The following is a 25,984-nucleotide window of genomic DNA, read 5'->3' on the forward strand; positions in this document are numbered from 1 at the left end:
GGTGAACTGAACTATATAATCTTCATTTAATTACAAAAATAAGGGAATACTGCATTTTTTGTCTAGTATGTTTTTCTTGTCGTGATTTGAGTCATCTGTATCATCGAATTTGTCTTAATCATGTATCTTTCGATTTTTAACAATTATAGTTTTTTTTAATCGAGAATGTTGTTGTGACACTGCTCACGTACAACATCAGCACTTGAAACATCGAGAAAAAAGAGTAGAATTTAAATAAAAAAACAATTATAGCTTACTTAAAATTGAAATTTGAATCCACTTAATATAGCTATTCTACTTTCCTTTCTTTTTGATGCATGCCAATGAAATGGTTGTTTCAATAACCGGAGCCACATGGTTTATCGGTAAAAGATTGGTGCAAAGACTGCTTGCAGGTATATAATGTCACTCCAGAACCATAACTTCATATCAGAATACGCTGCTCTGCATCTTGTCTTTCTTGTCGAAATATATAAAATAAGTTACTTAGTTCATTGATTGCTGATGTGTTACTCACCCGATCGTATGGTTAATGTATACAATCCATTTTCTATATATCGTCTTCAAAATGCAGATAAGAGTAAGTCTCTTGTGAGACGGTCTCACGAATATTTATCTGTGAGACGGGTCAAACCTACTGATATTCACAATAAAAAGTGATACTCTTAGCATAAAAAGTAATACTTTTTCATGGATGACCCAAATAAGAGATCCGTCTCACAAAATACGACTCGTGAGACCATCTCACACAAGTTTTTGCCTGCAGATAATCACCGTGTTCATGTCTAAAGTCTTGACGTGTGTGATTGTCGGACTTGTGAATGAAATGTTAACACGGATCTAATAGTTTCTGTGGTTATTGTAGAACTTTTGTGGTAAGATAAGAGAAGCTGCATAATATCCCTTCTTTGTTTTCTGGTCAAACGAGAAATGGAAAGCTGCTAAAATCCCTTTTTAGTTTCTTTTTCCATTAATCTCTCCTCCGTTTCTTTCCTACTTAGTTCTTTACAAACCAAACAAAGCATATCAAATCGATCTAATAATGCAAATTTTGGTTTTACAAAATCATTTTCAAAGTTCTTTCTAATTTTTATGGATTCTCAACTATACAGTTAAAAATACCTGAGCTGTTATGTGAGGTGTTGTTTATACAAATGGTCCCAAAATCTCGGATATGATTGGAGCCTTCAACACCTCTGGCTCCAAACCCTGTTCGGCTTTCAGAACTGTGCACTCATCTGGGATCGGTCTTGGGACGACCTTCTTGGCTGCATGTCCCGTCTTTTTTCCTCAGATTTGCTCTTAAAGAAGGTGCATATGTGGTATGATCTCTCACATTCCTCTTATATGTATTCGAAGTTAAGTTTTAGCTGATATTACGTTAATATTTTGCACTGGTTTAAGCTTTTGGAAGGGCAGAACATGGTTCCCAAGAAGGCGATGGAACTCGGGTATGTGTTCAAATATCCCAATGTGAAGGATGCTTTGCGAGAAATCTGCCTTGGATAGACTTAGTTTGGTATACGGACTTCCTACCAGAATTTTTGCATTGTGTGCGACCAATAAACATTCATTATGTATGGACTTCTGATTTTCTTTTCACCCATTCTAAAGTGTTCCCGTTATACTCTATTTTTGTTTGAACTAATTAAATCAGTTCAAATATATTTTAAATAAATTTTATATACCTATTATTTTATTTTTGATAATTTGCAAGCTACAGATATTATATACTAATGTTTTTATTTTTTGTGTGAAAAACAGTGTATATATAATATAAATTATAAATTTTAAAATACATATTTTACGGAAACTTCTTAATCGTAAAGTTGTGGAAGAGCAATAGTTATTGATCTAACTATTTATTTAATGAATTACAACAATTTGTAAATAATAATATAACTATTTATTGTATAGTTCGTAATTATTCTATGTCATTTAGATTTAAATTTATAGAATATATTTTCCTTTATTGAAATCATACATATTCATATTTCTATCTTTCAATATAAATTATTACTTAATTACATACACAAATATATTGATAGTTTTTCAAATACTATTTCAGAATTAACACATTCACATATTTATGAGAAATAACGAGGAGTGTCATTTGTGTTTTTTAATTATTTCAAAATCAATATATTCACATAAATATAGTTACGAGAAGTGAGGAATTTTATTATTTTTAAAAAATAAATCAAATAATAACATTAAATATTGAGAAAGCACTTGATATGAAGTTAAGTAATAAAATCGGAAATCAAAATTAAAATTTACTGAAATGTCATAATCGATTTGTATTTTATATTTTCAAAAAAAATCATCATATATTAAAATTTGCATTTTAATAAAAATTCGAAAAAGTCTTCAAATTATCCACAATCCCTTGGTATATTCTACCGATGTTGGTAATCATCTTCCGCGAAATGATGGGAAATTTTTGTTACATTTGACGTTTCAAATCATGCTATAATTTGCTCAAACAAGTACCGTTTACAAAATAAAATACTAAAAAATACATGCACTAAGCACTATGCAGGAAGAAAATAGAATAAATCACATACAAAAACATTTAATTAACCTCTCTACGAAATCATATGCTATGTTTGGTGTTCTAAACTATGCTACACTTTGTCCAAACAAGTTATGTTTGCACAAATTATTAAAAATTAAACGTACAAAACACTGTATACAAATAAAATACAATTAATAATTGATAAAACATTATATTCGAAACAATATATTTATGATTTTTAAAATTTTAAAAAAGATAAATCAAATATTTTGTTTGTGGTTTATTCTATTTTCTTTATGCAAGTTGTTTCATACATTTATGTTTTAATATTTTTTTTCTAAATGAAATTTATTTGAGTAAAATATATAATGATTTGAAACACTAAATAGAACATATCTCGACGTGAGACAAGGAAATGATACTCTTGAATTTCCAACACTCGTTTTTAGGTAATACAAGCCAATATCAATCATGTTACAATAAATTTCTTTCTGCTAAAAGCAATGGAGGAGGAGGAGCCTCTACCTAAAAACCTCAACCATAAGGTAATGTTTTCCAACACTTCAATCTAATCATGATAATAAAATACTAAGTTACACATTGCATATTCCATCTATATTTCGTATGTTTTAATAAAAAAAAATTCAAATTTTTTTAGAAAACTTTTTAAAAGTAATTTTTTGTAATTCTCCATCTTATATATAATCCTTATGTAAAAGGGAAACATAAACATCAATGGGACATTATATTTGAACATTTAGACACTGTTCGGTGTAAAAGATGATATTCAACGTCATTTTATTAACTAATATTTATCTCAATTTTTACAATAATTGAAGATAAAACAATTGTATTATTCTTATTTTTCAATGGCAAAAATTTGTGTGAGACGGTCTCACGGTATTTTGTGAAACAGATCTCTTATTTGGGTCATCCATGAAAAAATATTACTTTTTATGTTAAGAGTATTATTTTTTATTGTGAATATCGGTAGGGTTGACTCGTCTTACAGATAAAGATTCGTGAGACTGTCTCACAAGAGACCTACTATTTTTCAATTTATTATATCATCTTTCATCATCTTATTCCACAAGTCAAGTGGTATCTTAATATCCTAAATTAATAAAATAGAAATAAGCATATAATAAAGCCGAATTAAGGATGTTAGGATAATTCATAAATTCTATTAATATGTTTTTTCTCTATATATTCTCAAATCCTCTTATGAAATAATAATTAAATTCACATCTTAATTAATTTTTTTACCTTTAACTGAGAAATATTGTATGTAACAATATTTAAATAACATAATAATTAATTAATCTAAGATCTTCATTTTACGTATATTATATATGTGTGTAGGACTCTGTGAAGCGAACACGTGTACAAAATGGACATCCCTGCGTAATAGTATTGCCGCTAAGCTCGAGTCTCTGTTTCAAAATCCTGACTCATACGCGATTGCGCCCCCACACAGTTGCGCTGCGCACGCACGCACGCACGCACCCGAGGAAGAGAATTTCGTTCGGCGTTTCTTGTTCGCTATACGTTCATGTTCTCTCCGTGAGTAGTGTGTGACAGCTTTATAACGCACGCACATACTGGGGCAGTCATAAATGCGTGTTTCTGGTTCTTGATGTGACCAACCTCGTGTTCTTCACGTATATCTGTCATACCCTTCTTCACATTTTTGAACCGATTTCGGTGTTTCGACGGCACACTGTGATCTGTGTGTATTATTTCTCTGAAACGTTTCGTCATCGGATACGAACGTGGTAACTATCTGGGAACTAATGTGGGTGTATGTGTTTTATTTGCTTTAAACTTTTTGCCCGGGTTAATGTGTTATTAGTTAATCGATTCTGATTCATGCATGTGTAGACAGACGGGTGTTATATAGGGGATTTGAAAGACGCAGGATGGTGGGTTTTATCTCGCCGTTTCTTAATTCTTTGGAATTTCGTGGATTTGCATATTTTCTTGTTTATGATATGATTTATAAAAGAATCCGTACGGAGGAAGAGGAAGAAAACGATGGGTCGAACAGAAAATAGTTGATCATCATCCTGAAAAGTAAAGCAATGAGGTTAACGTAATTATCATTTGTTCATCAATTTTTTTAATTACAATTTAGCAATTAAAATGAAGGAAGTGTTGTTCTGTTTTGAACATGGAACATGGTTTTTGTTAATGGGTTTTGGTTGACTTGTCCGTGTTTGTTGATACTGCATGATATGTGTGTGTGTGGTGCTTGTGGGGTTGGGGGATTGCACAATTGTATTTGTGTAATACCTAGCTGGATCTTGATAAATGCACATTACAGATCGAAATTTTAACCTGCAAGCAGGAAATTTTTAATCAGGTATTTAGAGCTTGCAAGAATGTCCACTCTTTCAAGATTGTCAAACCTTTCCACCGATGTATCACAAAATGGTTGTATCAAGACTGTTGATTCATCAAGCAGCGTGGTTGAGTTGGAAGATTTTGATTTTTCGAAGTTATCCGATCGGCCACAAAATTTGAATTTAGAAAGACAACGATCATTTGATGAACGGTCACTCACTGAGATGCCAATGGGACTTTCACCTCATCCCCCTTCTAGAGCTGAGAACTTCAATCGAGCTTTTGACAATTTAGACAGTGTATTTTCACCTGTTAAAAGGTCCGGATACACAACTCCGCTGTCCCAGTATGGTTTTGGAATGAGCTGCGAGCCAAACCCCATGATAGCAGAGGCTTGGGAAAATCTAAGGCGATCGCTGGTGTACTTCAGAGGTCAACCTGTCGGAACAATTGCTGCATTTGACAATTCTGATGAGAAACTCAACTATGATCAGGTGAATAGCTAAAACCATGGTACTTTCTTATTGAATGCACCCACTGTTTACTCTGAAATGCAATATTTTTGGTGGATTTGTAGGTTTAATTTCTATAAATTTCATGGTTTTTACTTGCCGGTTTAGCATGAAACAGCTGGCTGGAGAAGAACCACGAACAATCTGTATATTAAGCAGTTTTATTCTTACCATATAACAAGCAAGATCATCTGGGTTGCAACAAGCCATCTAAAAGTTCTCCAATGCCATCTACTTGTTAAAGTTTTCCTTAATTATTCTAATGTGCAGGTATTTGTCAGGGATTTTGTTCCAAGCGCGCTGGCATTTCTAATGAATGGAGAACCTGAAATAGTAAAAAATTTTATCCTCAAAACTCTTAGGCTACAATCATGGGAGAAAAAAATTGATAGGTTCCAACTTGGGGAAGGTGTGATGCCTGCTAGTTTTAAAGTCTTGCACGATCCCGCCAGGAATACTGAGACATTGATAGCAGATTTTGGTGAGAGTGCAATAGGAAGAGTGGCTCCGGTTGATTCTGGCTTTTGGTGGATCATTTTACTAAGGGCATACACAAAGTCTACTGGAGACACTTCCTTGGCTGAGAGGCCTGAATGCCAACGAGGCATGCGTCTGATACTCAGTTTATGCCTCTCAGAAGGATTTGATACATTTCCAACACTCCTTTGTGCTGATGGCTGCTGCATGATTGATCGTAGAATGGTGAGTTTCATATCTTTAATAAGACTTATTTATGATTATTTTGCTTTTCTTTCCCTACTTCTTTATAAGAATTTGTTGTCTTCAAAATCAGAAGCATAAACTTCATTGTCGAATTATGGTTAATGTCTTGAATATCTGGTTACACGGGGATCATCAACCTAGCTTAGTTTCTTTTCATGCATACAAGTTGCTGATTTTCATTTGTTTTAGAATTCGTGAAGAATCCCATAATCAGTTCTGTTTCTATAACGAAGGTCACTTATTGTGATATGGGTTTTTTTGTCCGTTGTATATATTATGAAATCTGGAGGAATTACACAATCAATGAAGCTCAATTACAGTGTTCAAGAAGATCGTTCATAGTTATAGTGCCAGTCTGTCTTGAATTTGGCAGTTTATTAGTTCTTTTATTCTTAGTTTAGCTGATAGATGACATGTCTGCCTTTTTCCATGCAATTGGATTGAATCAAGAAAATGTATAATGGTAACTAGGTTCTTGTCAATTTCTTCGTAAGATCAATCATTTCTTATCTGGTGATTTTTTTCGGTCTTTTTGTCCTAAGGATCTCCAGTTATATAATTGTTTGCAAATATGCGCTCTTGTAGGGAGTATATGGATACCCGATCGAGATACAAACTCTCTTCTTTATGGCTTTGAGATGTGCCATGGTTTTACTGAAACATGATGCTCAAGGGAAGGAATTCTTAGAAAGAATTGTTAAGCGTCTACATGCTTTGAGCTATCACATGAGAAGTTACTTTTGGCTAGATATGAAGCAACTTAATGATATATATCGATTTAAAACTGAGGAGTATTCTCACACAGCAGTCAACAAGTTCAATGTCATGCCTGATTCTCTGCCAGAATGGATTTTCGATTTCATGCCAATGCTTGGAGGATACTTCATTGGGAATGTTGGTCCTTCAAAAATGGATTTCCGTTGGTTCTGTTTAGGTAATTGTATTGCAATACTTTCATCTTTAGCAACACATGAGCAGGCTACAGCAATTATGGATCTTATCGAATCACGTTGGGAGGAGTTGGTTGGAGATATGCCACTTAAAGTTTGTTATCCTGCCATTGAGAGTCATGAATGGCGGATTGTGACTGGATGCGATCCTAAAAATACTAGATGGAGTTACCATAATGGAGGATCATGGCCAGGTACTCTCCTAATTTTGAATAATGGTGCCAACAAACTCAACCAAGCCAAACACCATGCATTTTCCTTTTTTTTTTCTCTTTTCTTTGGTTTGAGCTCAAGTTTCTCAAAGTCTGTTGATGTTCTTGTAAGACTCCAAAAACTATTTTGGTTAGGGGTTGTGCTCGAATTCCGTATTTTTAAGTTATGTTCCAGCTTGATATCGAATTTTTATAAAAACACAAGCTCGAATTGTGGCTCTAACTCAAGAGGCCTTTTAATTTAATATATTTACTAGTTTTAAGTAAATATGTTAAAGTTTGTGAGTGGCTCATGACTTTTTGCTCGAATTCAGCTTGAAATATTTTCAACCGAGCTCATCTTCAATTATTTTGGATCTTGAGGTGAATCATGATACTTTGAAACTCCATTATTCTTAACCACTGTCATTATTCTCTGGGCGCATTACAAAATCAGTTGCCTGGTTGAATAAGTAAAAGAGGCAATCTTCTAATTTCTCTCTCAACTTTTATGAAAACAGTGCTCTTGTGGCTCCTCACCGCAGCATGCATCAAGACAGGACGACCCCAGATTGCGAGACGTGCCATTGAACTTGTTGAATCCAGGCTATCAAAAGATGGTTGGCCAGAATACTATGATGGAAAGCATGGTAGATACATTGGAAAGCAGGCTCGAAAATACCAAACATGGTCCATTGCCGGCTATTTGGTTGCAAAAATGATGATCGAAGATCCATCTCATTTGGGCATGATCGCGCTAGAGGAGGACAAACATCTGAAGCAGCCGGTCTTGAAAAGATCGGCCTCGTGGACTACTTGAAACTAATTCATCTCTGGTTCATTCATTAGCTCCCATTCGTCAACAGGTGAAGCTTCGCTTTATTGGAGCAAATGTGGAATTTTAGTTTTTGGTAAGAACGAACAAATTTGTAGCATGAAGGGATAACTTCCATTTTCTTAGCGGATGTTTTTGTTTGTACTCGATAATATCTGCTCCATTCTTAGTCTCATCTAACTTTCTAGCCCCCTCATTTAACAATTTGTCAGCCAATTTTTCTTTCTTACTGTATGAGTTGTCGGAGTAAATTGGCAAGTTAGGCACATTAACAATATGCCAACATAAGAACAAAAAATTTATGAGTTGACACTAAAAATTGAAAAAAAGATATGGAACGTTACGCTTTTTCTGTATTTGTGAATCGAAGTTGTGTAGTTAAAAATAAATTTTTCCCTCGTGGTTTATTTATCATTTGAGTAAGTCTCTTGTAAAATGGTATCACATATTTCATTCGTGAACGGGTCAACTATGTCTATATTTACAATAAAAAAGTAATATTTTGACATAAAAAATAATAATATTCAATGAGTGACCCGAATAGAAAATATATGTCACAAAATGGACTCATTATATAGCTTCACAAGAGTTTTTTTCTTATATTTTAAGCAAATTCTTGTTCTCATCTCAAGAAAAACTTGCGCTGGGAATTTTCTTAAATGATTTAATTATTCAAGAAGTGCTCATCTGCCTACTGTGATCTCTCGTGAAAAAATAAAATAATATTCTAGTATATAAGAAAATGAAATAAATGAATTAAATAGGGACATAGATTATAAAACATAGACGATTTTATGAAATAAATGAATTACATAGGGACAGAGAAATTATAAAACATGGACGATTTTGACTTATTGAACACATTTTGTAATGACCCTATTTAATTATATGTTATTTGGAAATAATTAAGAATAATTATGTTAAATGTAAATAAATAAATTATGTGTTTACAAATACTTATTAGCAAATATCAAACTTTGAGATCTTAGAAAGGTGGATAAAACTGAGTAAGTGTATTCTTAAGAACCAATCATATAAATGAGAATATCTTTAACAGGTATAATAAAACCAACCAACCACACTTAATTTACGTGGAAGGCTGGAATGAGAAAGTGGAATTCACATCAGTGCATGCAACTTAGTTGTTGGAAACGTGTACATTGACTCCTTTGTAGAAAAATGAGTTGGAACCTAAACCGCCTCAATTATCTTAATATTAATCGAAATAAGAAAAAAAAAGAAAAAAAACATCTATCTCCCCAAATCCATACGAGAACGAAGGGTGGAACACCTATCTTGAATACTAAGGTATATTTCAATTAAAACTTATTTCTAATGTTTTGTTCAGGAACTGTATTTCTTGAATCAAATATTATAATCCTGCAATAAAATTAGGATATGATTTGGTAAATGATCAAGTTCTCGTTCTAGCCACTTTGGAGCTTCGTTATAACGTTGTTTTCTTTATGACAATTAAGGTGGATCATTCTAGACAATCAAAATAATCCTAAAAATTGATCACCTCTTGGACCGTTATTATGGTGGAAAGAAATTCTTAATTCTTTCAATTGCTATTAAGATATTTGTGGACTACCAGTACCTCAATACAAATTTGAGATTAGGTTTTAATGGAAATTTTGAAATGAATTTGTCATATGCTGGAATTATAGGTTAATTAGTAGAGATTTAGAAGGTTAAAATGTCTAATAGTTGAAATAGGATTTGTAGTGAATTTAAATGGTTGTGGAATTTTTTATATGACAATAAGACCATTTAAATTAATATTCAGTTGATTTGTCTGAGTTGGCATTTCCAGGACTTTCTTGAGGATTTAAGTTACTGGTAAATTAGTTGAGGTACGTAGAGATCAGTTATTTTCACGATGTCTGACAGAGACATCTGATGATCCTGTGTATGATTTATGTGCTATTTGTTGATTTATGTGATTTATATGCTGACTCGCATATTATCAGTTGGTAATTGATTTGCAAAATAAAATAAAATATTTCTTTTGTTAACACACATTTTATTTTAGTTAGACACATCAATACCACTGAACATATCATATTGAGCCTATCTGTTATTGAGATCCAGTTATATTTCGGTTGAGATCCGTTATATATATGATATGATATGGTGTTCTGGAGATGTTTGGCTACCTTGATTCGGTCCGGCTTAGGTAGTTGCTGGCTTCGAGGCTGGGTCATATCCCAGGCACGGTCCGCTGAGTCGTGGACCAGCTCAAGCATATATGTATGATTGTTGATATCGATTATTTGATTCCTGATATCCTGATATCTTGCACCTATACATGCATTGCATTCATGCATGGCATCATTGCATTTCTATGTCATATATCGTGATTTCTTGATGTCTCGTACTGGGGTTACTGACCCCACCGAGAAGGGGCTGTCGTGTCTTTTGTGTGTGGACATGATAGGTGGTACAGGTGGTTCGACCTCAGGCGCTCGAGAGGAAGCCTCAAGAAGTACCAGAGCTCCTTGAGAGTGAGCTCAGTTGTATTTAGATACTGCGTGGTGTTGCTGTCTCCCAGATAATATATGTATATATTTGGAGGATTGTATTATGGTATTATCGAGCCTTGTCGGCTCTATGATATTTTGGGTTTGAATATGTCATGATAGTGTCTGGCTGGCACATGTTTATGCTGTTGTGTTTATTGAGGGCATATGTTGTGTATTTTGAGTATTTGATTTTCTGGTATGTCCTATTTATGCGAAGGTCATGCCGAAATTTTATAGGCCCAAAAGCAAATTTTTAACTCACTTTTCCGCTGTTTACTGATTAATCATAATTGCATCTTAATAAATCGTTATTAAGATAACGGGCCCTCACACATTTGACACTTGATAATACAACCGATAACTTTGCTTTTTAAATGACATTTTATTAGATTAATTTAATAATCTATCAGCTTAAAATTATTATAGGTCTTTGCCAATAGTTTAATATTGTTTCTAGTAGATGTCGAATATAACAAATACCATAATCTATACTACATTATCCACTATTTTATGTCATATTATTATATTATTATTGGATATTTACCTAATAATAAATATTATTATCTTTGGATTTTTTTAAAAATATTATAAAAACTCTTTTACAATAAGTTATTACAATAATTAACTTATTATATTGATTGTATTTATTGTGAACTTAATTGGACAAATGTTATAATTGAAACCGAAAAACTCTTATAAAACATTTTACTGGTTAATTTTGTGAAACGAATTTCTTATTCGACTCGATATTTTCACTTTATATATGAATCAGATGGATTCATATACAAATCTGTAAGACTGTCATATTCTAATTAAGATACAAATTTTTTTTACCTAATTAAAGGGCATATTAGATTTTTTTTGAGAAAAGTTCCCAATTTTGATCGGATATTTTCACACCTTCACCAAATCAAAGAACCGCATTCCCCTTGGAGATTAATTCCTTCCAGGCTTTCAGAGACTTTCTCCCTTGAACAAAATTTTCTCCGTCGAACAAAAAATTTATATATTGCGGTATTTTTTTTTCTTAATGCCAACTATTTTTTCTTAAAAATAATTACCAAAATTATTTTACAAATTTCTACTTTGTACATTATATGTTATTTATCAGACAGCCCACTAAAAGCACACGTACACACCAAAGATGAAGCCAACGAGAGGGCCGTTCAAAGTGGTGTCGTCTTGGGTGCGGCGGCAGCCGCCCAAGGTGAAGGCATTTCTCGCCGTCGTTAGCGGCATGGTGGCGCTCGTTGTCCTTCGTGCAATTGTTCACGATCACGATAACCTCTTCGTAGCTGCTGAGGCGGTTCACTCGATTGGAATCTTGGTTCTTATTTATAAACTTATGAAGGAGAAGACTTGCGCTGGTAATGGGTTATTTTGTGTGTGTGTGTGTGTGTGTGGGGTTTTTGATTTATGTGTTTGTTGGTATGTAAATCGCTGTTTTTAGGATATAATTTTGGTGGGATTGATCGAGGGGTGAAAAAGTTTGGGACTTTACTGACGAGGGGTGATCATGTTTCCTTTATGGTAGCTGTGATTGGGGTATAGCTGAACTTTTGACGGGTTTCGGTTTTCTTCCGAATCTTGCCCGTGTTAGGTATTTTCGTATTGGAAAGACAAAGGTGCACTTTTAATCCCGTTTTTCCCCCTTTACTTGGAAAAGTTATTGTATTGTGGTCTAGTTGTTCGCTAACAAGCGCCGTTCAACTGCAATGAGTAAGAAAACACTGACTTCTCTTAAAATCGTGTCCTTTTCTGGCCTTTCTGAGAACGAGTTCGTGAATTTTGAAATTGAGGTTCACCCTTATTTTGACTATAATTGCAAAATGATTTACAGCTTCCAGCTGTCCTTGTGTTGCTTAGTTATTTTCGTCTATCTGTGAACAGTAACTTGTATGTAAATATAGGTCGTGTGATGCAACTAAGGACCACATTTTTTTGCAACCTCTATTTGTCTATCAATTGGGATGTTAAATATTAAGGAAAGTAAAGACTGAAAATATTAAAAATCATCATGTTAATATTTAGAGGCTTTGGATTGTGTTTATGATCTTTTTTTACCACAAAAAAGTAAATGTACATTTCAATTATGCTATTTGATTTGCTTTCCGTGTCTCTCTCTGATACTCATAGCGTCTAGTTTTCATGAAATTGTGGCAGGGATTTCACTCAAATCCCAGGAGCTAACAGCTATATTTTTGGCTGTTAGATTGTATTGCAGTTTTGTCATGGAATATGATATACACACGGTGCTTGACTTGGCCACACTAGCCACAACCTTGTGGGTTATTTATATGATTCGTTTTAAAGTGAGGTCGAGTTACATGGAGGAGAAAGACAATTTAGCTCTATATTATGTGGTGAGTTTTACATGTGAATGATGCCATCCTTTTCTTATTCATTTTCTTCTGCGGCTTTGATCTAGTCTCTCAGTTTTATGGAAATTAGTACACCATGATCAAGAGTTACTTGAAAGTCAAAGCGAGACAGTTGGCTTATTCTATTTCACAGGGGATCTTGGTCCTTTATAGTTCTTGGCTTCTTGCAACAACCAGTCTTGAATTAGGTGTAGCTATATCACAAGCTTATGAAAGCTTAATCGAAATAAATATAGTGAAGAAAAAATGCAATCAAACATAAGATTTAAGTAGTGCAATCATAAAGGTCTACATTCATGACACTGTTGAAATGGCTAAATTCTATTGGCCTCACTTAATTTTGAATAGAATCTTGAGTCTTCACCACTTTATATATAGCTAAAATATCTAGGGATAGATGTGGTGGGAAAACTTTCTTTGCTTTATATATANTGAAGTTGAACACGGAAATCCGAACTGAAGTAGATTTTTAACAGCTTATATGTCTTTGCAGTTACTTCCTTGTGCGGTCTTAGCTTTAGTAGTACACCCATCTACATCGCATCTCTTTGCCAACAGGATTGCTTGGGCTTTCTGTGTCTACCTGGAAGCTGTTTCTGTGCTACCCCAGCTTCGCGTAATGCAAAACACCAAGGTAGATTTAACTTGAGTTTGCAGTATTACATGCATGATACTTTATGTTGCTGTCTTAAATTTAGCTATTTATTGTGCATGTACTTGTATAACTTTGTAACTTCTCAATGACAGATCGTGGAACCATTTACAGCACATTATGTATTTGCTCTGGGTGTTGCGAGGTTTCTGAGCTGTGCTCATTGGGTTCTCCAGGTTTGGTTCACAGACTTTGCCACACACAATTGTTTTAAGAACTCTCTAGTCTTCTAAGTGAAGAATGCTAACAAACGCAAACAAACCGTCCATTACCTAATCAATGTTCTAAAATTCCATTATTAATTTTAACTTGTAAGAGAGTTTTGAAGATGCTCAATGGGAGCATGAGCATAATCATATTTACCGAGAATGTAGATATCATATCCATTTTAAAATTTTCAGAACTCCGGTGTTTAATGGTGTTGTTATCCTAATATAGAAATAGATTGGTTGAAATAATATGCTTATGTCATCAACAATAAGTATTGTTTTAATCATAAATCATCTATATAATTATCATAATATGTTGACCCCTGTTATGGTAGTTAAAGTTGCATACTTTTCCTCTTGTTAAGATCAACCTTATTGATTCCTAGTCATCTAGCTGTAGTGTTGCCATCAATTTCCCATTTTTCTGCCAGGTTTTGGACAGTCGTGGTCACCTGCTTGTGGCATTAGGTTATGGACTATGGCCTCCGATGGTTCTTATCTCGGAAATTGTTCAAACATTCATATTGGCCGATTTTTGTTACTACTACGTTAAAAGGTGTGCATTCTTCTGCCCTTGTATTTGCATTTTGTGCGTATGTGTGTAGATATGTGTCTTCTGTTGCTGTATCGTTTCATTGTGCTCGATTTTGTTATTTTGCAGCGCTTTGGGAGGACAGCTTCTTATGCACCTTCCTTCCGGGGTGGTGTAGTCAACATTTGCAGACTAATTTAGTTGTTTTGGTGCACGCCTCATGGTTGATACTTCGGTGATATGGTGGTTAGATATGTTGGGGTGTCGGGGTTAATTCTGCTAGAAACTGTGTTGGAAATATTGCATATGCGGTAGTTTGGTTTAGATTATGGATTTTTTCTGTAAGAAACACCTGAATTTTAAATCAATGATCACTATATTTTTCTCGACTTTTTTTTTTTTGCGATTGGATTGATGATTTTAAATCCATGAATTTCAAATGTATTTTTATTGTTTAGAGAAGTAAAATTATAAACTTCAAATTCACAACTTATATCCACGACTTATATGTTTATATAGCAATTTTTATTTTAATTATGATGAATTTTAAGTTTATTGAATAATTGTGTTATTTGAAATTAATTATGTTTTATATTTTTAATGTGTAAATTAGTAAAATGTGAATTTAAGTTTTGATATATTATTGTATTGTAAACAATAAATCATAATCGAAATTCATTGACTTCAAATTTATATCTCTAAGTATATCTTTATGTTGTATTTAGATTGATTAATTTCAAATCTATATATTTTAAATGTATTTTTGCTGTTTTAAAGAAACATGACCATAAAGAAATATGACCATAAACATGATATTTCATGTTAATTATGATGAATTTAAAATTAATTCAATGATTTATTATTTGAAATCCATTTTATTTTGTGCAACTAGTGTACAAAAAAAAATATATTTTAAGATTTGATCTATTGTTTCATTTGATTTATCTCTCCAAGTAGATTAGTTTGAGGTTTTTCAAGGGCTAATTCATGGTGGAGAAAGTTTTTTTTTTAAAAAAAATCGTAATTCGTATCTGATTTTCCAACTATGTGAATCTTGCCATGTTTATTGTCCCTCTCAATATGTGTGTCATCTGCCTTGGTTTTAACACTTGAAATTTGAATATAACTTAGTTTATAAATTCCTGAACTAGGTAATTATTTCCCAGTTTTGGAAAGATACACTTAAAAAATGATAATAAAAATTATATTATCAAATTACAAATGATAAAAGATACAGTCATGTCGTAATGATGGAAATCCGAGTTAAGCCAAGGATCATGTTTCATGTTGGATAATTTTCAAATACGTATAAGTCGGTCGATAAGTTGAAATATCCGACAAAACTATAGATTTTTTCCAATTCTTTAGTGTTTGTTTCGGTTCAACTTCCAAAACCAAGAGACAAAATTTGTTGTCCGTTCCTCAAACTCGAGCATTGTTTCAATTGTAGCTATGGTGTCATATCTGGATGCAACCTCGGATCAAATGTAACAACAAATTTTAGGCACATTATGTTGCTGTCATCCAGAAGAGCGATGTACATGTTAGAAAGTCAAGCAAACAGTCACACATGGTCCATCGATTCCCCAACAATCATCCGACTCAATAGGAAAGGGCAACATTTAAACAAAACAAAACGCAAGCATAAATGTGCAGGTTGAAGTAAGATACGTAAATTACTTTGCTTTGACCATTTAGTTACATAGCAAAAGCTAATGAATTTAGTAGCATCTTTATACTATAAACAACCTGCATGTGCTCGCTCATGTTGAGATGATCAAATTTCTGAGAAACTCTTCCCGTTGATAAAGTCGACGACTTGGGTGACTGTTTGATCGAGTGCCAGGGTTACTGCCGCCAAATTTTGCAAAAATTCCTCAGCTGTTGGCTTGTCTCCGTCAATAATATCAGTCACAGCTTTTAAGAATATTACAGGCACTTTCAGGAGATCCGCTACATAAGCAACAGCAGCTCCCTGATTATGCACGACAAATCAACAGATGATGTCCTTTGCATCAATTGAGCATAAAGAAGTGTATACTATTTACGCCAATATTTTGACAAAATATGAGGTTCAATTTCTTTTAATTTCAAAATAATACAATTATATTTTTGACGAAATTCAAGTGGAAGGATGTGAATCAGTAATGTCGTAGAGAAAATTGTGAAAATGAACTGAGCAAGGTTGACGTGAGAGCTAGAAGATTCAATTGCTACAGATGTCCAACTCAAAAAAAAATTTGCTACAAATGTGTCATGTGATTCAAGTCTTTTCGGGCATGAAACAACCTCATTTGCAGAACCACTCTTTTTTATATTACATCAAGCAACATGATAAGCTCAAAACGTAATGCCAACCTCCATATCTTTAACAGTAGCATCATTGGCATGGATTGCTGTTTCATCCACTGTTGACATATCCAAAGAATCGCCAGTAGACAATTTGCCAACCTGAAACATACAAAAGATACTACTTTAACTGCAGCGACATTATTATAACATGCTTTTCACATAAATAACGTTAGTGACAAACACAGCAAATATCAAGCACAATATTCATGGTTGATTAGAGATGACCATTTAGGGGAAAATCTACACTGCATCTTTTAAATTTCATACATCAAAGATAAAGTCAGCAAACAAAAACGAGCAAGCAAATCTCAATTCCTGTACATTCATGAGATAATGGAAACATAAATAGATACCATCGACTTGAGTCATTGTCGAAGATCAAGATAAGCAGAGACAAATTCTAAACAACTTTAACTTTTTACTGCCATCAAACATGCAAGGAAAGATCTGCTACTCCATTAGATTGAAAATTCAAGTCCATAAGATGTTTTACGGTTGAATAAAAAAAATACAGCTTTAAGCATTGCAGAGACATGTCAAAGAGAAAAATCACCAATATTAATCAGAGACTGACATCTGTAGTTGAGACTTCTGATATAAAGGAACTTTGAAAAGAAATAAGGGAAAAGTACTTGGGGTACAAAATGATCATTAAATGAGCTTCTGAAAGTAAATAACCTTCAAGCTCAGCTCCTTCGCAAGGTTGGGGGTGTAGAATGCTTGACGAGAGCCGACACCATACAGATCAAACACCTGGAGGCAAAAAAGAAGGCTCGTGAAGATCTGATGCAAAAATTAAATTTCTTCATTCAGGAAACACAATAACTGACTGTCCATAAACTACTAACGCATGTTTGCAACCAGAAAACAGCAGCAATGCATTATATCATTGATCATGAGGCCAAGGTTTCATTGATTTCCATCCCCAGATACTGAGAAAGTGAGCAATAAACAAAAAATAATTTACATCCACTTTCTCAGAGCTTTAATAAAAAAGCTCTACCGCCTGTTTAAAAAATTACACCTTGCTCCACAGTGTTCCAACTATATACCTCATGTTCCAATTATATAGCTCGCTACGTGGAAATTAATTGGCATTGGTATCCAAGCAATTATATGAAATATTAATCTCAAAGCCAACACTGAAGTGGTTTGTCTTAATTTCATAGATCAATATACCCCTTTAGTCATGCATGTTTGCACCATGTAGTAGAGATCAAAATCTTTGGAGGTTTAATATCATTTTGGGAAAACATGACACTGAAATCATTACTGGGTAAAGAGGTGAAGTACCAAACATTACCACAAGAATATAAGAATTAGAAACAAAATATTCTGATACATGGACTAGTAAACTAACCAGTTAGGGAAACAATCACCCTATCTCCAAAAAGGGAGACCTTATTCCACCATGTTCATATAATATAAATAAATGGAAAAAAATATGTGGTAAAATATGAATGCAGAGCACTTACAGGGATGGGAATTCTTCTGTCATGGAAAGCGACATACGATATAAGAAATACATCTCCTATGCAAGCACCTTTTGCCTGGTAAATTGTAGATATCAATGCAAAATTATATTGAGAGGCATTACACGCTCTCTACACAGAGAGCACGTCTGAGTTTCCCTTTACACTTCAGAAACATACAAATCAAAAATCTGAAACAACAATTTCATCAAGCAAGATAATTGATCATATTCTTCACAATTGAAAAACGTAGTTAAATTTCTGAGGATTAGAAATAAATTTTTACTTAGCAAGCACGGAATCAGTGAGTCGAAAGATATATAAAGATAAGGAAATTGGAGAGAAGACACTCTCATGTACACCCAACTACAGATATAAGTGGAGCATAAAAATATCAGCAGCAACTGACCAACCTTGATAAGGTCAAAAGTGAGGTTCAAATATTACAGATTGAAAATTGGAATAAAGTAGAACCATAATATGTTTATCTGAAATACCTTGAACCCTCCAGCAGTGCCAGCATTTATTATAATGTCTGGCTGAAATGCTTGAACTGAAGCATAAGTCAGAAGGGATGCAGACACGGTGCCTACGCCATCAACACCTAATAAGAAATAGCTCATGAGCTTAGCAACAGGAAACTCAAGAGTAGTATCAGCCGAAAATCTTTGGTGCCAATACACATTCCATAAAAAGAGGAAAATTACACAAGAATAAACATACACTAACATGATCAAAAGCTATATCAAGAAAAGAAATACAGACCCAATGTGTTGTCTTTTCCAGGGCAAACAATGTTGATGCTCAAATCTTTGTATTTACCATGATACCGCACCCATGGGACCCCCTTTGGAAAACTGCATTATTCAAGACATGGAAGGAGGGAAAAAAAAAAAAAAGCAACTCTTTGGTGAATTAACTTCCAGAGCTAAGAAATAACAATCACTGTTGTAAGGTTTAATAGAAAATAAAGCATATAGAAAAAAGAGAATCACCTTTCACATGATCAAACCCACGGTCTCATATACAGTGTAAATCCCACACTAATTAACTTGTGACAGTAAGCTTAAACTGATAAATTCACATCGATTATCAACTAATACAAATGATCAACAAGTTACCAACTTCCTATTCCTCATGCAGACAAAGAAATGAATTAACATTCAACTCCAAATCATCCAAACAACAGAAATTAACGAAAAAAATAAATCAAAAAGAAGGTATACACAGAATCAAGGTCCTCGGTGAGCTGGAACTTATTCACTAAAGGTGACGCCTCAGTCTGCATAGCTATACGTCATTTTCATCGGTTCAAACATGCGAAAACACAGAATTGAAATCAGTATGCAACATTTTGAAAAAAAAAATCGAACAAAAATAATTGTTGGAATAAAAAATACTAGGAGCAAAAAGAGTACCGATGATAAAGAGTACATTGGAGATGGAGCGCTGAGAAATTGAATCCTCGTTAACTTGTATCTCAGCTTTTTCATCGTGGGGAGGAGCCATTAGATTACAGACTATAATCGACTTCAAGTCTTCGAACCTCCTCTCCGCCGATGAATTCCCGATTAAATCAGAAAGCTATAGAGAGCATTTCAATGCTTTGTCCCCTCCGTTGACGAGGCCAAACCAAAATCAAAAAGCGTTTATTTTGAATCAACTGGAAATAAATTTAAGATTCAAGAACCGGAGAGAATAAAGGAAAGTGGGTTTGTGGGGACAACGCTTTTATTATATTGGATCTTACAAAAACGATTTATTTTTGACAAATGAGGGCGGCTTTGAGCCAGGTGCTTTTTATTCCATTTTTTTTTAAAAAAAGAAACTTATATTATTTTTGGGTTTTTTTTAAGTAAAAGAAAAAACTTTTGAACTACAAATCTATACTCATGTGACGAGTTGATTTGATCAATATATGATATAAATTATTCACATAAAATCAGACACCATTTAGTAATATTAATAGTATAAAAGCTTTTTAATTACCAATCCACATTAAAAAAGAATATTTAAATTTTATAGGGGTGTCAATCGGGTCGGGTGGATCGGATTTCGGGTCAACCTGCAAATTTTTTTCTCCAACCGAACACGAACCCGTCTAACCCGTCTAATCCGAATTTTATTTATTTTTTTAAAAAAATTAATGAAAAAAATTCGAAATAATAAAAAAAAATAATATTTTAATTTAAACACATAATAACAAAATTTTCGATTTAAATTTGAAAGTTTAATTATAAAAAATTAAAAGTATATTTACTAAATCAAATAAACCATTGTTAACAAAATAAAAATATACAAAATAAATATTAAATGATGAAAATTTATCATATAAATATACAATAAATTTTGTTCAAACATACAATATATAAAAATATATATAATATTTTCAAAAAAAAAAGTTTTCGAGTCAACCCGCGACCCAATCCGAAACACGTCTAACATGGCACGAACCCGAACCCGAACCCGAACCCGAAAAAGCCCAACCCGAAGCTGATTTTTTTCGTGTTTGGTCATGTCGGGTTGACGGATCTTGTTGCATTTTGCCACCTCTAAAATTTTATTATTAACTCCATTATTTATGAGTTTGAAATTATGAAAAAAACATCGATCATAGCTTAAAACAGTTGAACATGATAAATAAGTTAATAAATTATTATTACATTTTTTTTTTGGAATGAAATTATGATTACATATGTATTTTGTTACTCTACTTTTTATATTACAAATTATATTAAAATAATTTTCTATCGTTTTATTTTTTTGCAACTTGATAGCTGCGAAATGTTACGAAACGAGATATTGAAAGTTTTGATATTATACGCTGTCACCCTAATTTGAAGTAATTTATTTTAAAACCATAGTTTTATTTTTAAATTTTTTATTAGACTAAATTAAGATTGTTTTTTTTTTCATTTTATAATCACCTTTTTTAAATACATATGCAAATACAACATATAATGGTTATTATTTTGCTCGTACATATCAATTTATACTAGTACACAATATTTTTTATAATATAATTAAATGAGGATCAAAATATAATTGTAAGAAATAGTGAATGACTACACTGCAATTTGAATATATAAATTAAAAAACAAATAGAAAAAGAAATGAATAAAAAAATGACCAGTAAGAATTGAACATATAACTTAATGTCTAAAAAATAGAAACTCTATCAGCTAAGCTACATGTAATTTGCATTAAAATTTTAATATTTTATTAATATATATATAATTATTAAAACAAATCATAACACAAAAAATTAGTTATTCTAAGTATCTCAAACTTAATAAGATATAGTATAGAAGTATAGATATTATAGATATCTATATTATTTTTTCCCTAATTAATTACGTTTTTTTTATAAAAAAAAATTCGTTCCCACCTCTCCGAATAAATATTTTTGGCTCCGTCACAACATGTGAACAAAACTCAAAATGAATTCCAATTTTCAGAGCTGCATGTATATTTTTATGATGTTTGTCTGTGGATTGAGATTTTATGATTATATTATCGATTAAAAAAAAATTCACAATATAAATTATTGATGAACATAGCTTAATTTAAGTCGACATAATTTTCTTCTTATCATCATTCACCACTTTGACAGTATAAATCTTCAAGAAGCATAAACCGACACTTTACAAAGCAAATGACAGCAATTGAACTTCTTCAATACCTATTGCTAAAAGTCAATCTTCTTAACAAACAACATAAAACAGTTTGCATGGTTACAAAGAAGATCATGAATTGAACCGGAAAAAATGCGCATTAAATTTCAAGTGAACCGTGGAGGATGCACGTTCTTCACTAGTTCGACAAAATCTACAGAACTAAAAATGTATCAGAACCCAAAAAGCGTCCCGTAGATGAAGTAGAGTACAGACAGAAGATGAGGAAACTGGCCATGGAAAGGCTTTTGTCTTGGGCTACCATTCGGGAGCATCGGAAACACGTCTGGAGGGGGCATTTGGCAGTTCTCACCATTGATATACATTCTTCTTGGAAAACCCCATCCATTTCTTAGAGTAAATGAAGTTGGATCTTTTTGCAGAAGTATCTCAGTCGTCAAGGAGCCCAGTTGATGTTCATCAGCTTGCAAGAGTTCGGTGTTGTAGAATTCTTTTCCCCAGAAAAGGGCTACGTCTTCTGCAACACTTCCATGGCATGAGAATTCCCATATCTCCAAATAAGAACGAATACGGGAATTATTGAGAAACAATAATGAAATAAGAGTGGGTTTAGATTCACGTAGAGTTCTTGATTTATATGGGATTCTTATGAAACATAAGCTTTCTTTGACCCTGAGTTTGATATGTAACTTTCTGTTCAGTTTTTTCGTTTTCTACACGTGATCTCATTCTTAGAATGATGTTAGGAGATCAAAAATCAAGGCAGAGTCAGAAAGTAGACAAAAGAATGCCTAATTAAAAACCATAGACATTCTATTTTCAATATATATATATATAGACTTTCTCGATGCAGGCTATATCAGAATAGAAATTTCTACTCCACTACAATATTGCCCCTGCTAACCACCCCCTCCGTCCGCCACATAGTAACCGGGCTCATTCCCATGTTGTGAAGTGTATACAAAGTTGCTCCATATAAAAAGTACCTGGGACACCGATAGTTGAAAGCGTCGTACTGTTGAAGCTGTAAACAGAGGCGGGTAGGCCAAAGCCAGGATGTTGAACTAAGACATTCCAGTCGGAGAAGTTTCTCCCATAGTTGTAATTGGATACTGTTAGTTTCACTCTCCAATGATTTTGGTAGTTGTTCTTGATGTGCCAGTGAATCCGAAGAGGGCACATATGATTTGTGCATTGAACTATATCAGTACCAAGAGAATTTGAGGGGACCGCACCTTCTCTGCTAGAAAGAAGTAAACAAAGATGAAATTAGAAGCTTGAATTTTTCTAGTATGTCCAGAACCGTAGTTGGGAACAAGGCAATGCTTCATCTATTTAGATCAAGATTTTGCTGTTATACTAAAATATATAGCTAATAGTAACAGCATGAGTCATATTGCTCAAACCGCATAATCAAAAGAAGTTTGGATCAATCAATATAGGAAAGAACAACTCTTGGAAATCAAAATCGTGAGTTCAGCTCAAATACCAATTTCAGCTGGTGGTAATATTGTAAATCAAATTTTTTAAAGTGTAGAACGGTAGAAGAGCCACACTTTTGTCAGGAGTGGACTTGTATTTAATGGCATCGTTATGTCATTGAAGCCAATGATATTTTAAGTAAATGAGTCCAATCCGATAGATGAACTAGAATTGCAGAAAACTCGTAAATTCTCAGTTTTTATCCGGAAGCATGTAGATAGCCACATGAGCAAGAGGCATTTGCTACTCAGACAGAATCAACAATCCAATAAAATTACAAACCTAACACATGATATTGCATTTCCATTAGCTTCTTTACATCCACAGCTGCAAGAAGGACAGGTTGTAATGGTAGGATTATAGAACGTCGAAAGTGAAACACAACAAATAGGTGTTGTGTAAGCCAAATAACTGGAGTATGTGCACCTCGACTTCCATGTCCCTACAAACCACGATTCTATCATCAGGACAGTGTTAAAATGGCCTGGAGCATAAACAAAGAGCTATTTTCTACGGGTCTGTATTATGTACGTCTTTTTTAACTTACGGGAAACTTGCTCGTCTCTTCGTCCTCCAATGGCTGAATAATGCGTTGGATTGGTTTCCATTAACAGGCCACAAGTATAACCAAGTCCTGGAGCCATGAGCGTGAGATTTAGAGGCTTGTAGCCAGTAGTATTCTGCTCCAAGTTTCCAACTGTAAGCTCAAAGGATGAATAAGACATGGAAGGATTGATGGCCCAAGCAGTTAGAATCCCACCACGGCAGCAACCATCAGGTCTGTTTTGGGATGTTGAATCTAACAAATCGGGCATCAGATCAGATACCACAGGGTCTGGTTTGCAAGAATGTGGTACCTGGTTGAAGGCCGAACAATTTCCTTTTTCGATGGCAAAAGCACCGGACATCGACAAAATAACCTCATTTTTTGCCCATGTCCAACCAAACCTCCAACCTGGATTCTCTACATGACGATACTGGTAGTAGTTTTGGATGGTTACTCTGGCCTGCGAAAACAAATTACTTGTTATTTGGAGTAAGAAAATAGTATATTCATGATTACAAGCTAACTTGATAGTTGCTACACTAACCACATAGCCGTTAGGCACATACGAAAGCACATCAAACGTGATAGTAATGTTTCCATTTGGATCCAATGGGTCATAGCAATCTGCATCAAAAGACTTCAGGTGAGAAAAAAGACACCAAAAAAAATTTAAATTCCCATGTGCACAAGTTTTTGAAGAGAAGAAGCAATGGAAAGATAATATGCCTGAAAATCTGCAAATTGTTATTAAAAGTAGTAACATCTGCACACAACACCATGCAAGAAAGGCGAGTGAATCCATTGTTTAAGACAGGAGTTGAAATGGACAGCAGCTGTTATAAACCAGATAAATGAATAAGATCATCAAGAACTCAAGTGTCGACAAAATGATCTAAACTTGCTTATCTATTCCAGCTAGATATTTTCTTTTTGCATCATTCTTGATTGGTAGATGGAAACAAAGAACAAGAGACGATAAATTAACAATTGCAGGCCTCCCTGTTGTGTTTGCACCATCTGTCCTAAAATACGGATACATGAAGGCGGATCAAGCAACATAATGACCTAGTACACAATGGATATCCTTAAAAAGTTAATCTATTATATTGTCTTCGAAATTCCCAGGAATATATTATTAAAAAAATTCCCAGGAATATATTAAGTTTCTTAGGAAGCAGAACTTCATGCCTAAGTAGAAAGATTCACCACAAACCAAGTGCAAGAAAATTTAAGTGTGGAGTTTTCCGGCTGTCCCTTATTTTGAAGCTTCACGGTAATTTCGTTTGAGAATTGAGAGCAAAGACCAATATTTTATGGCGCTATGTTTTCTTTCATGCATTTCGTCGAACATTTCCGTATTTATGAGTAAAATTAATGTCAGTCAACACGAAAAAATAATATTCATTTTAAAAAACAAAATACAAACTATATAAATGCAATGGACTATAAAAGTTATATATTTGGTTTTTTTAGATAATGACGTAAACTATATAAATACAGTATGTATTGGTTATTTCGTGAACGAGTAAGTCTCTTGTGATACAATTTCACGAATTTTTATTTGTGAGACAGGTCAACCTTACTGATATTCATAATAAAAAGCAAAACTCTTAGCATAAAAAGTAATATTTTTTTATGGATGACCCAAATAAGAGATTCGACCCACAAAATTNGAAATATTAATTTTTATGCTAAGAGTTTTGCTTTTTATTATGAATATCAGTAAGGTTGACCTGTCTCACAAATAAAAATTCGTGAAATTGTATCACAAGAGACTTACTCGTTCACGAAATAACCAATACATACTGTATTTATATAGTTTACGTCATTATCTAAAAAAACCAAATATATAACTTTTATAGTCCATTGCATTTACATAGTTTGTATTTTGTTTTTTAAAATGAATATTATTTTTTCGTGTTGACTGACATTAATTTTACTCATAAATACGGAAATGTTCGACGAAATGCATGAAAGAAAACATAGCGCNTTGTGAGTCAATAAAAATAAGAAAATATATATTTTAAAATATCTAATAATATATATGGATATATTTGTCGTCAAATAAATAACTTTCCATGATATCAAAATTAACTTAAAATTAATTTTGTATAATAAGTTATCA

General features: G+C 33.3%; 4 protein-coding genes across 10 annotated transcripts; 2 read left to right on the plus strand and 2 right to left on the minus strand.

Moving 5' to 3' along the window:
• Nucleotides 1–3,962: 3,962 nt before the first annotated feature.
• On the plus strand, nucleotides 3,963–8,294 carry LOC140963678 (probable alkaline/neutral invertase B). Of its 3 annotated transcripts, none has more exons than XM_073423082.1 (5): nucleotides 3,963–4,319; nucleotides 4,881–5,355; nucleotides 5,644–6,075; nucleotides 6,682–7,240; nucleotides 7,759–8,292. In XM_073423082.1, exons 1-5 carry the CDS (start codon nucleotides 4,312–4,314, stop codon nucleotides 8,055–8,057), a joined length of 1,773 nt encoding a protein of 590 aa, XP_073279183.1. In that variant the 5' UTR covers nucleotides 3,963–4,311; the 3' UTR covers nucleotides 8,058–8,292. The 3 variants fall into 3 exon arrangements, with proteins under 3 accessions (XP_073279183.1, XP_073279184.1, XP_073279186.1); XM_073423083.1 differs by having other exon boundaries at nucleotides 3,964–4,293; nucleotides 7,759–8,291; XM_073423085.1 differs by having other exon boundaries at nucleotides 4,103–4,293; nucleotides 4,866–5,355; nucleotides 7,759–8,294.
• A 3,401-nt stretch (nucleotides 8,295–11,695) lies between these two features.
• On the plus strand, nucleotides 11,696–14,760 carry LOC140963615 (uncharacterized). The gene is made up of 6 exons (XM_073423007.1): nucleotides 11,696–11,964; nucleotides 12,761–12,960; nucleotides 13,472–13,612; nucleotides 13,726–13,806; nucleotides 14,271–14,395; nucleotides 14,501–14,760. Exons 1-6 carry the CDS (start codon nucleotides 11,742–11,744, stop codon nucleotides 14,547–14,549), a joined length of 819 nt encoding a protein of 272 aa, XP_073279108.1. The 5' UTR covers nucleotides 11,696–11,741; the 3' UTR covers nucleotides 14,550–14,760.
• Nucleotides 14,761–15,992: 1,232 nt separating this feature from the next.
• LOC140963592 (5'-methylthioadenosine nucleosidase-like) lies at nucleotides 15,993–19,906 on the minus strand. Of its 2 annotated transcripts, XM_073422973.1 has the most exons (8): nucleotides 19,614–19,901; nucleotides 19,422–19,485; nucleotides 18,961–19,052; nucleotides 18,693–18,799; nucleotides 18,199–18,273; nucleotides 17,402–17,476; nucleotides 16,730–16,822; nucleotides 15,993–16,346 (listed from the first exon to the last, which is right to left on the minus strand). In XM_073422973.1, the coding sequence occupies exons 1-8, from the start codon at nucleotides 19,702–19,704 to the stop codon at nucleotides 16,149–16,151; spliced, it is 795 nt and encodes a 264-aa protein (XP_073279074.1). In that variant the 5' UTR covers nucleotides 19,705–19,901; the 3' UTR covers nucleotides 15,993–16,148. The 2 variants fall into 2 exon arrangements, with proteins under 2 accessions (XP_073279074.1, XP_073279075.1); XM_073422974.1 differs by lacking the exon at nucleotides 18,199–18,273 and having other exon boundaries at nucleotides 19,614–19,906.
• Nucleotides 19,907–21,955: 2,049 nt separating this feature from the next.
• Nucleotides 21,956–25,081, minus strand: LOC140963433 (COBRA-like protein 1). 4 transcript variants are annotated; one of them, XM_073422759.1, is made up of 6 exons: nucleotides 24,586–25,081; nucleotides 24,404–24,483; nucleotides 23,860–24,319; nucleotides 23,595–23,754; nucleotides 22,817–23,070; nucleotides 21,956–22,347 (listed from the first exon to the last, which is right to left on the minus strand). In XM_073422759.1, the coding sequence occupies exons 1-6, from the start codon at nucleotides 24,659–24,661 to the stop codon at nucleotides 22,043–22,045; spliced, it is 1,335 nt and encodes a 444-aa protein (XP_073278860.1). In that variant the 5' UTR covers nucleotides 24,662–25,081; the 3' UTR covers nucleotides 21,956–22,042. The 4 variants fall into 4 exon arrangements, with proteins under 4 accessions (XP_073278860.1, XP_073278861.1, XP_073278859.1 ...); XM_073422760.1 differs by having other exon boundaries at nucleotides 23,860–23,992; nucleotides 24,170–24,319; nucleotides 24,404–25,081; XM_073422758.1 differs by having other exon boundaries at nucleotides 24,404–25,081.
• Between the last annotated feature and the right edge of the window lie 903 nt (nucleotides 25,082–25,984).

Source organism: Primulina huaijiensis, chromosome 17, assembly GCF_012295235.1.
Source record: "Primulina huaijiensis isolate GDHJ02 chromosome 17, ASM1229523v2, whole genome shotgun sequence".
NCBI lineage: Eukaryota > Viridiplantae > Streptophyta > Magnoliopsida > Lamiales > Gesneriaceae > Primulina > Primulina huaijiensis.